The 11,017-nt window shown below is 31.4% G+C and overlaps 1 protein-coding gene across 3 annotated transcripts; it reads right to left on the reverse strand.

Annotated features, from left to right (window-relative positions):
- Positions 1-2,917: 2,917 nt before the first annotated feature.
- On the reverse strand, positions 2,918-6,933 carry LOC126719061 (E3 ubiquitin-protein ligase At3g02290-like). 3 transcript variants are annotated; one of them, XM_050421610.1, is made up of 6 exons: positions 6,846-6,933; positions 6,682-6,741; positions 5,487-5,637; positions 3,775-4,168; positions 3,490-3,599; positions 2,918-3,271 (listed from the first exon to the last, which is right to left on the reverse strand). In XM_050421610.1, the coding sequence occupies exons 3-6, from the start codon at positions 5,601-5,603 to the stop codon at positions 3,245-3,247; spliced, it is 648 nt and encodes a 215-aa protein (XP_050277567.1). In that variant the 5' UTR covers positions 5,604-5,637; positions 6,682-6,741; positions 6,846-6,933; the 3' UTR covers positions 2,918-3,244. The 3 variants fall into 3 exon arrangements, with proteins under 3 accessions (XP_050277567.1, XP_050277568.1, XP_050277569.1); XM_050421611.1 differs by having other exon boundaries at positions 6,682-6,729; positions 6,846-6,915; XM_050421612.1 differs by lacking the exons at positions 6,682-6,741; positions 6,846-6,933 and adding an exon at positions 6,290-6,630.
- Between the last annotated feature and the right edge of the window lie 4,084 nt (positions 6,934-11,017).

Below are 11,017 nucleotides of genomic sequence, written 5' to 3' on the forward strand. Positions count from 1 at the left end.
CTAGCTCCAAATTTTTCATAAAAAAAACCTAGTTCCAAATTTTTCTTTGTTAGCTATAAATTCTCAACAAATTAGTCAAGGTTGACCACATATCAATAAAAATAAATAAATAAATAAATAGCCACCTAATCCTTCAAGAGTCTAAGTTAAACAAAGCTAAGACCATAAAAGATTTCACAATTTTTGCCACAATTTTGTTGGGACCCAACAAGTGGTATCAGAGCTAAGGTTAGAGTGGAAGCGATGGCCGAAGAAGAAGGCAAGGTTTCAGGAATTGAGAAATTTGATGGAACAGACTTCGCGTATTGGAGGATGCAAATTGAAGATTATCTCTATGGGAAGAAATTGCATCTGCCTCTTTTAGGGACGAAATCAGAAACTATGAAAGATAAAGACTAGAACCTTCTTGATAGATAGGTATTGGGAGTTATTCTATTAACTCTGTCAAGATCAGTTGCACATAATGTTGTGAAAAAAAATGCCACAGTGGATTTGATGAAGGCTTTGTCTAGCATGTATGAAAAGCCGTCGGCTAACAATAAGGTGTATCTGATGAAGAAGTTATTTAATCTGAAGAAGACAAAAGGCACTCCTATAGCACAACATCTGAATGAGTTCAATTCAATCACAAATCAATTATCCACGGTGGGAATTGAATTTGATGATGAGGTTCGTGCATTGATACTTTTGGCTTCTTTACCAAATAGTTGGGAAGCCATGAGAATGGTGGTGAGTAATTCTGCAGAGAAAAGCAAACTCAGATATGATGATATTCGAGATTTGATTTTAAGTGAAGAGATTCGCAAGAGAGATGCAAATATAGACAATGCACAAGATCAAGCTTTTGTCACGGAGAACAAGAGTAGAGGTAGAAGCAGAGGACTTAATGATCGGAAATTCAATGATAGGTCACAATCAAAAGATAAATATCAATTCAAGGAAACTAGAGAATGCTTCCATTGTGGGAAAAAGGGTCACTTAAGAAGAGATTGTTGGCATTGGAATAACAAACAAAATAAAGGAAAATATGAAAACAATGATAGTGAGAAAAGTACTACAACTATTGTGATTGATGAGGATGTTGTGGTGCTCTCTATTGAAGAGCAAAAGTGTGAGCATGTTGCTAATAATGATGTTGAGTAGGTTGTTAATTCTGCAGCCCCCCACCATATTATCCCTACGAAAGGGTTGTTTACCACGTACAAAGCAAAAGACTTTGGTACAGTGAAGATGGGTAATTCTAGTTGCTCAAAAATTGTGGGAATTGGTGATGTGTGCATTGAAACCGATGTTGGTAGCACTATAATGTTGAAGGATGTGCGACATGTTCTAGATTTAAGGATGAATGTGTTTTCTACATTGGCTATGGATTGAGCGGGTTATTGTAAGTACCTTGGTAATGGAAGATGGAAACTTCTAAGGGGCCATTGGTTGTTGCAAGAGGACATGCATGTTGTGGTTTGTATAGGACTCATGTGAAGACTTGTAAGAAGAAGTTTAATGAGATTAAAAATTTTGAGAAGACTCCAAAGATGAGTGTTGGGATTAATGGTGTTGAAACCAAGAGGGTGAAATTCTTATTGCCTAATAGTGCTTTAGAAGAAGAAGTGGTAGGTGATGAAGAATATGAAGATGCTAAGGCTACATGGGATGACGATGAAGTGAAAGATCCTAGAGGTCTTGAGCAAGGGGAGCAATATCCTCCACTAGATATTGTTGAACCTCATGAGAAGAGGATTGATGGAGAACATCGAATTGTTAGCTTTAAGAATAATTGGGCTTTTGATGATGGGGAGCAAAGGGATTGGATTAAAGAAATCCAAGATGAGATTAATTATTTGAGAATGAAAGAGATTGACGTTGATGAAGTGTTCTCAATGTTGATGAAGATAATGAAGAAGATCAAGCTTGGAGTTGTCTTGATCGACACATAATTGAATTGAAGAAATAGATTGAAAATCTCCTCCCATCGGTGGGCTGGAGGGGGAGATTGTTGTGGGTCCAGCTCGATTTTGTGGCAAGAAAACCATGTTGTGAAAAAATTCTATTAGAAATAGGAGACCTCATAAATTTTAATTTGTGTTTGAGTAGGTGTTTGTGTGCTACAAGGATTGGTGTGGCGACAGGGTTATATATAAATAAAGTTTATTAGGTATTAGGTGCCGCATGGTGAAAAGAAGAAAAGAGAAAAGTGTCGCACAGTGAAAAAGAAAAAGAATAGAGAAAAAGGATTGTTGTCTTTGAGAAAGATAATTTGTGTATGTAAGAGTAAAGAAAAATAAAAGAGATTTTTTTTCTTTAGTCATGAGGCATACACAAGAATTATTGTAATTGATTTGACAATAGTGAAATTATTCTGAGTTTGTCCCGTTGTTTTCCTCTTCAAAGAGAAAGGGTTTTCCATGTAAATTTTGTGTTCCTGTGTGATTGTTATTTTGGATTGCTAATATTTATGATAATATTATTTGGGACCCAACAAACTTATCATGTGGCAAGTTGTGAGTGGTGGAGAAAGAGTTGTGTAATTTTTTGTGGTTTTAGCATTTTTGGTTTAATAATTTTCCCCTTTGAAAGACTGCCACTAGTCTGGTTTCAAGGCTTGCCATGTCTCATTTGGCAGGCACTTGCAGTGCCGAGTTGAAAATTTCATATGTTCATCTTTCCCCTACAATTTTCATTCTAGCACAGAGTTTTACATTAATCTCATATGAAGGTGGTCAAGTCAAAATCACAAATCTTTGATTGCCAACGTAGAAGCCCGCTGGGAATGAGCCACACAATTTGCTTGTGTTGTTAGTTGTTACTGTTGTTTCCTTCTAATTGTTGGGCGCCGTGGTTGAAAGATTTTGATTTCCAACCAAAACAATAGTTGAAGAAACTTTCATCACAACAATTATCCACATATACATAGGTTAGCTTCTTCAAAAAATCACCAGGACTTCCAATATTAGAAGTCATGTACAATAAACACTAGGGGTGCTAAAAAGAATTCAGAAAAAAAAAGAAAAAGAAAAAAAAAGGTGTGTTTCAGCCCATCCAGTCAACAAGAACAACTGAACTAATGAATTTAACATGAGATAGAGGGAATCTCTTAGAATGCATGTATTTAGAATGTGTTCAGATCCTATTCTGTCTCTCACATCGATGTTGATGATGAGAACTTATCATAAACTCTGCTTAACATCATTTGCTTCGGAAATTGTAGCTTCATCTTCACTCTTTACATGCCGTGAGCAATTTGAGATTACTTTGTTTCATCAAATGTCAACACCTACAGGACCAGTTCATAGATAGTTAATTGCAATGTAATTATGGCGCTTTACTAATCATGTGGGGAAGAGGTAAAAGGATTATAGGATGAACAAAAATCCTTCCTTTTTTTTTTTTTTTTTTTTTTTTTTTTTCTAGTTATTAACAGTTTAGTGATGACTCTTATTTAAGGAACCCACCATCCTACTGAGAAAGAAGTATGATGAAGAAATTGCTTACCTGGCAACAAACTGGACAGGTTTCGCTTCTCTCCATCCATTCATATATACAACTAAGGTGGTAATGGTGAGAACAATGTGTCATAATCTTAGGATTTTCAGGAGTGTATTCTGTCAACAGAAGGAGGTAAGAGTTAAAATGAAAACCGGAACAGCAAATATTCTTTGACAAAAAACTTTTCTAGCTAAATGAAATAGCAATCCTGTTCAGAAGTTGGACAAACAAATCAGGACAAGAGACCATAATTACCACGCCAGAATAAGGTTCTTTATCAAAAATGGTTACCTTCAAGACATGTAGGACAAACATCCTCCTCTTCTTGTAATGCATGGTCATAAACATATCCAGCTTCTCTATTTTTCAATGATATCTTCTTTGGAGACTCTGAGTGACATTTTTTTGATTTCTCTCCGCAATATGACTGAGTTACAAGGTCTTGGCCAATTTGAATACTATTACCTCTGAGTTGTGTTTCACTGTGCAAAACGCCTGCACCTTTTTGGTGTCCTGTTACAAGTCCATCCCATTGCACATTGGCTTGTCTCAAATCAGAATGAAATGCCAAAGTTGTAGGAGGAGATAAAATAGTTTCAGGTGCCCCATTTGGAGTTGAAGAAGCTACCTCCTGATGGGACAAAGGGGGGGCATTCATTTGCCCATTGCAGAAGAAAGATGCATACTGTAGATAATGGGAAATTACTTAAGAGGTAAATTTCCTGTCACTAATTTCAAGTTTAAGTTGAAATGACAAAATAATTTAATGAAAATTAACTTGCACATCTACAGAAAAAGTTGTGAGATAATTACATACTTCCAGTTGTCACAGAAGGACTATACATTAATAAACAAAACTACAACATGCTTCAAGCAAAACTACAATCCAGACACTATGACACAGGATGACAGCATTCCTCTGAAGTTTTTCAAGAACTTAAGAGGGAAGTAGTTCACTCAGGAGTGGTAATCCTTTCAAATTGTAAAAATAACTAACTCCTGCAAGGCAGCTAGGAAAAAAAAATTCATTTCAAGAGATTATGTAGCTAGTTTGAGTGAATTTTTACAGTTTGTAAAAGTGAAATAAGTTCCTTAGGGTCAATTAAATATTCATCCTTTGATCAGACCCTTAACATTGCTTAGGACATAGCATAAACTATTCAAAGAAACTGGGTACTTTGAGGATATAACATTTGCAAATCCGATACAAACTTTACAGATTTAGATGGTAGTCAATGCTAACAAACTCACATCAACACCAAGCAAGCAAGATGAGAGGTTAACAGCATTAGTGCCAGTCCTCAGAGCTTGTGTTTCCATATTTATTTATTTTACAAATGAGAGCAAAATGTTGTTAGAAAGCAAAGAAGGTATAAGCTTTAGATAGATGCAAATATGACCAGCAATTCAAATAATTGTCAGGACTGTATCACTGGTTGCATTTACTGACATATATTCTGCTCCATTATGATTGAGTATGGTTTAAAGAGATAAATGGATGAGTCACTCATAGTTACTGAACTATAGCTAAGATGTGTAGATAATTATTATCATGATTGGAATGAATTAAAGTAAACAGCTTCAGTAGCACCAAGAATCAGCCACCTCTCACTCGCCTCTTAAATTATAAAAGGAAAAAGTTTGGCTCCAAATTGGTTTGGAGCTATCTTGCTCCAACCCATTACGTGGCAAATGAAGAGTCCATCCATGTATAATTTTAGTCAAGGCTTCTTTAGTGAGTTATGTGACTTGTTTAAATAATACATATGGATGGCCTTATAAATCTTCATATAATGGGTTGGAAAAGATAATTTCAAATCAATTTGGAGACAAACTTTGTCCATTATACAAAAGCACCGAGTAGTACAACTTTGAAGTGAGCTACAAGAAGTAGTGTGCTAGCACTTAAAAAAGTAAAATGCAAGACAGGTACTTCATGAAAAAAGCTGAAAGAGGTCCTCCAGTAACAATTGGAAAATGTTGAGGAAATCTAATACGCATACCTTATCAAAGAACTTATGAATAGGGGAATTATGATGGCTGATGTTTCTATGACTGGATCCATCTAAAATTTCTTCAGGGTCCTTGTCTTGAAAGCAACTACAAAGACAAGCCATCATAAGGCTTCAATTTCGGCGGCAGCAACTTAGACTTCTGCAATGTATTATTGTCATCAGCAAAATTCAAATAAATTCAGCAATATTAGTCAAAGGACAGCTAAGAAGAAAGGGAATTTCTTGAAATGCAAAATCAACTGTGGAATAAGAGAATAAACAATTCCAAGATGAGCCATCCAACAACTTCAATTGATTAAGTTTCCATGTATTTTTTCAGACAATTTTCCTAGAAATTGAATCCTCAAATTATATTACAAAGATATATAAAGTTAATTGCATAACTTGAAAGAAAGTTAAACTTTGTTCTTCCAGTCTTCCACATGGAAGTCTTGATCTTTATTTTTTGTTTGCTGGGAAAGAGTTTCTATTGAACACTAGCTAGCTAAGCCATAGGGGAACAAAATTCTTGCTTTACTTAAAGGAAACAAAATTCAGATTGAAACTGCAACAAAACAGGGCACAACAACAACAAAAACACTAAATTGATGTGGGGATGTTCCATTGAGTGCACAGATTGCCGCAAGCCTCTGAATCTTCAACCTTCCAAAGAAACTAGCCTCAGCCTGACATGTGATTTAATGAGTTTTAATAGAATTCTCTCCTCATATTTGTATTTGGTTGTGTGAAAACACAAAAATATTAATTGAGCCCTTGTCTAATCATTAAATCTGCATAGCAAAAATAGTTACCTACTAAGAAGAACATACAATACAATTGGATGGAAATAAAAAGATGATTGCTTTGACGATGACAAGAAACAACTATGACAGCTATGGCGATTATTAATAAAATAGAACAGAGAAGACACAGTTTCATCCTCTCTTTTTTTTTCTTTTTTTTTCAACGATTACCAAACAAACAAACAAACAAAAAAAGGATATTGGGTATCCAAGTTACCAACTTTAACGTGTCAAGTGCCCAACAGAGTAAATTGAATAAACCCCATGAAAGAATAACTTGTACCAATAGCAAGCAAACTAGAACAGGACTTAGAAAGCAAGTTAGCTTAGAAACCTTGAGAAGACAAAGCAAACATAGGAAACTTGTAGGAAAAAAATAGAACAAAAATTGGGACACATACTTTCTTTAATATCTGGGGAAAATTGCACAAGGCTTGGTGAATTGTCTTCTGCAATAGATGCTGATGATAATGATAATAATAATAATAATTATGGTTTCTAAAAAGAAAGGGAAGAAAGGCAAAAGAATACGATGAAAAGAAAAAGAAAGAAAAAAAAAGCGTACAAGTTGAAGTTGGACTCGGAGAGCCGGAGTAAACGATGATTCTAAACTCTGGAGTTGTACCTGCGCAGGATTCTTCGTCACACTTATCAAAAAAAGAGCTTATATGTCGCGATTCTGTGGGGGCCACCCAATTATGTCATGTTGATGAGGGATAGGAATAAGCGTTCCTACCTGCTGCTTTTTTTCTTATAATAAATATATAGTTAGGCAAGTCTTTTAAATTGATGTGTGATTTTTTTTTTTTTTACATAATTTTTTTCAGAAAAAAATTATTATGTTATCATTATTGTCATAATAGTACATAGTAATACCACATAATTCTACCGTAACCCTCTTTTTCAGGTATGGTATTTATTAGTAGGCAATTTGTTATATCATGTTATCAAAATATTATATGTGATGATACAATTCTCATATTATGTAATACTAATATCACATGTGATTGTATTTTTGTCATATTCGGTGATTCCTTTATTTTTTTTCTCATATTTAATAATATCATCATTACAATGTACAGTACTAATATCACATGTGACTGTACTTTTATTGCATTCGGTAGTCCTTTTATTTTTTCTCACATTTAATAGTATCATCTTCACATTATACAGTACCAACATCACATGTGACTGTACTTTTGTCATATTCGGTGGTTTCATTGTTTTTTTCTCACATTTGATGGTTTTATTATCACATTAGGCAATAACATCACATTAAGCAGTAACAACGTCACATTTGATCATACTTTTTTTTTATTTGGTGATACTTTAATTTTTTTTCTCATATTTGACAGTTCCATTGTCACATTGGGCAGTACCAACATCACATGTAACTGTACTTTTGTCACATTTGATGGTTCCCACATTTTTTTTAGTTACTCCACATTTCACACTCTAAATACTAATTAATATCTTAAATATTTATAATCCACTTAATAAAATAAAATTTACAAAAGAAAAAAAAAAGTAAAAAACAATTTACCCAGTACTTGATTTCTTAAAAACAAAAGTACCATACAAAAAGAAAAAGAAAAAGAAAATATAAATCACTTCAAAGCCCAAAATATAAATACTAATTATTATCTTCAATATTTATAATCCACTTATAATATAAAATTTACAAAAAAAAAAAAAAAAAAGTGAAAAAAAATTTACCCAGCACTTGATTTCCTTAAATTAAAGTACCATACGAAAATAAATAAATAAATAAAGATAAATCACTTCACAGTTTACAATCTAAATATTAATTACTATCTTAAATATTTATAATCCACTTAATAATATAAAATTCACAAAAGGAAAAAAAAGATTTAAAGAAAATTTACCCAATATTTGATTTCTTCAAAGTAAAGTACCATTCAAAAAAAAAAAAAAAAAGATAAATCACTCTACAGTCCACAATCTAAATAATAATTACTATCTTAAATATTTATAATCCACTTAATAATATAAATTTATAAATTTACAATAGAAAAAAAAAAGTGAAAAAAAAATTGTTGGGAAATTTAGACTCCAGTTGATAGAATTAACAAGTTTTAAACCCAAGTTATTAATTAGATTTATTACAAATAAATCTTGTTAAAATAAACAAACATCAATATTATGTCAATATCATGCACAGCGGAAAAATAAATAAGACAAGATAGGATGACCCAAGAAACCAATGAAACAAATTAGTTTCACAGTAAAAAACCTAGGGGAAACCTTCCCGAAAAGTAATCCACTATAATAAATAGAAGTTTCAGATCTAGTATAAAACTTTTGTCCCTAGACTCTACAATCCTCATAGATGAACTTACAGCAAAAACCTTCAACCACTTCAGAACCTCTGAACTCTTTAACATATAAACGCCACCCTTTTTGCATGGATTCCAGTACATGACTAACACACCAACTTGAGGAAGATTGTTGACTGCAAAATTCTTCACTTCATCAACAATGAAGATCAAGAAACACTTCATTACAAAACCCTAAGGCGCAAAGACGCAGTAGCTTCTTCAGAGAGAATAAGGCACTCAGTCACTTTTTGCATGTGTTCTCTTTGTATTCTCATATGTGACGGTCTTTAAAATAAGCCTTATATATGTCTAGGGTTATGAGAAAAGAAACCCTACACATACACATCAACTTGGGCCAAAAATCAGATCTGAAAATTCTAATTTCGTAATTCTTGGTAGATATTTCTGTCAAGCAACTATCAAGACCTCAATAGATATATCTGTTGAGTTTTTGGTCGAGAATATGTCCAGCTTCTGTCCAGTTTTAATGAATAGCTTTTCTTCACTTGTTTAATCTTCATGACTTTAATACTTGACTTGAATAACATATTTCTTGAAGTACTAAACTCATCCTGGATCTACCCAATTATAAGTAAAGTACATTCTATCAAAGGATGAGTCTAAATCTTCTATCCCACACTTTCTGCTCCACTATATACTCTACAAATAAAAATATGCCACATGTCCATCTAATTTATTAAATGCTAAATTTATGCCTTTTATTATTTCAATTACCTAAATATGATGGGTTATTTATTTATTTATTTTAGGAAATTGAAATAATAGAAGGCATAAATTTAGCATTTAATAAATTAGATGGACATGTGGCATGTTTTTATTTGTGGAGTATATAGTGGAACAAAAAGTGTGGAACAGAAGATTTTGACTCATCAAAGAATTACCCAATTCAACCATATATGTCCTAACAAAATTTACCAAGTATTTGATTTCTGGAAACTATTGTACATTCAAAAAGAAAAAGATTAAAAAAAAAAAGAAGAAAAGATAAAGATAAATTGCTCCACATTCTATACCCTTAATACTAATTACTATCTTAAATATTTATAATCCACTTAATAATATAAAATTTAGAAGAAAAACAAATGTGAAAAAAAAAAAAAAAAAAACCCAGTACTTGATTTTTGGAAAGTAAAGTACAATAAAAAAAAAGTATAAAGATAAATCACTCTACATTCCACACTCTAAATACTAATCACTATCTTAAATATTTATAATCCACTTAATAATATAAATTTTACAAAAGGAAAAAAAATGAAAAAAAAAAATTACCTAGTACTTGATTTCTTGAAAATAAAGTACCATACAAAAAGAAAAAGAAAAAAAAAAAGATAAATCACTTCATAGTCCACAATCAAAAGATTAATTACTATCTTAAATATTTATGAATCACTTAATAATATAAAATTTACAAAAGAAAAAGAAAAGTGAAAAAAAAAATTTACCCAGTACTTGATTTTTTAAAAGTACCATACAAAAAAAAGAAGATAAATCACTCAAAAATCCACATTCTAAATACTAATTACTATCTTAAATATTTATAATTCACTTAATAATATAAAATTTACAAAAGAAAAAGAAAAGTGAAAAAAATATTTATCCAGTACTTGATTTCCAAAAAGTAAAGTACCATACAAAAAAATAAAATAAAGTAAAAAGATAAAGATAAATCACTCCATAGTCCATAATCTAAATACTAATTACTATTTTAAATATTTATAATCCACTTAATAATATAAAATTCACAAAAAAAGTGAAAAAAAAATTACTAAGTACTTGATTTATTGAAAATAAAGTACCGTACAAAAAGAAGAAAAAAAAAAATCATTCCACAGTCCACAATCCAAATACTAATTACTATCTTAAATATTCATAACTCACTTAATAATATAAAATTTACAAAAGAAAAAAAAATGAAAAGAAAAAAATTTACCCAATACTTCATTTCTTAAAAGTAAAGTACCACAAAAAAAAAGATAAAGATAAATCACTCTAGAGTCCACAATCTAAATAATAACTACTATTTTAAATAGTTATAATCCACTTTATAATATAAAATTTACAAAAAAAAAAATGTGAAAAAAAAAATTACACAATACTTGATTTCTTGAAAACAAAGTACCATACAAAAAGAGAAAAAAAAAAAAAGAAGATAAATTACTTCATAGTCCACAATTTAAATACTAATTACTATCTTAAATATTTATAAACAAAAGCATCTCAAACTACAACCAAAAAAAGAAAGACATATTCAATAGAAAAAAGAAACAAAAAAAACCAAGCTATTATTAGGTCTTATTTTCAATCAACTTGATCACAACCAGTACTATAGCAATTAAGTAACTTGCAATTTTAATAAATAATTCTACACTTTGCAAGA

Source organism: Quercus robur, chromosome 3 (assembly GCF_932294415.1).
Source record: "Quercus robur chromosome 3, dhQueRobu3.1, whole genome shotgun sequence".
NCBI lineage: Eukaryota > Viridiplantae > Streptophyta > Magnoliopsida > Fagales > Fagaceae > Quercus > Quercus robur.

Coding starts and splice junctions, on each gene's coding strand:
- LOC126719061 (XM_050421610.1), bottom strand. CDS start 5,603: ATGATGGCTTGTCTTTGTAGTTGCTTTCAAGACAAGGACCCTGAAGAA. Junction 4,169..5,486: donor TTCATAAGTTCTTTGATAAG/GTATGCGTATTA, acceptor CATTATCTACAG/TATGCATCTTTCTTCTGCAA. Junction 3,272..3,489: donor CCTGTCCAGTTTGTTGCCAG/GTAAGCAATTTC, acceptor CTGGTCCTGTAG/GTGTTGACATTTGATGAAAC.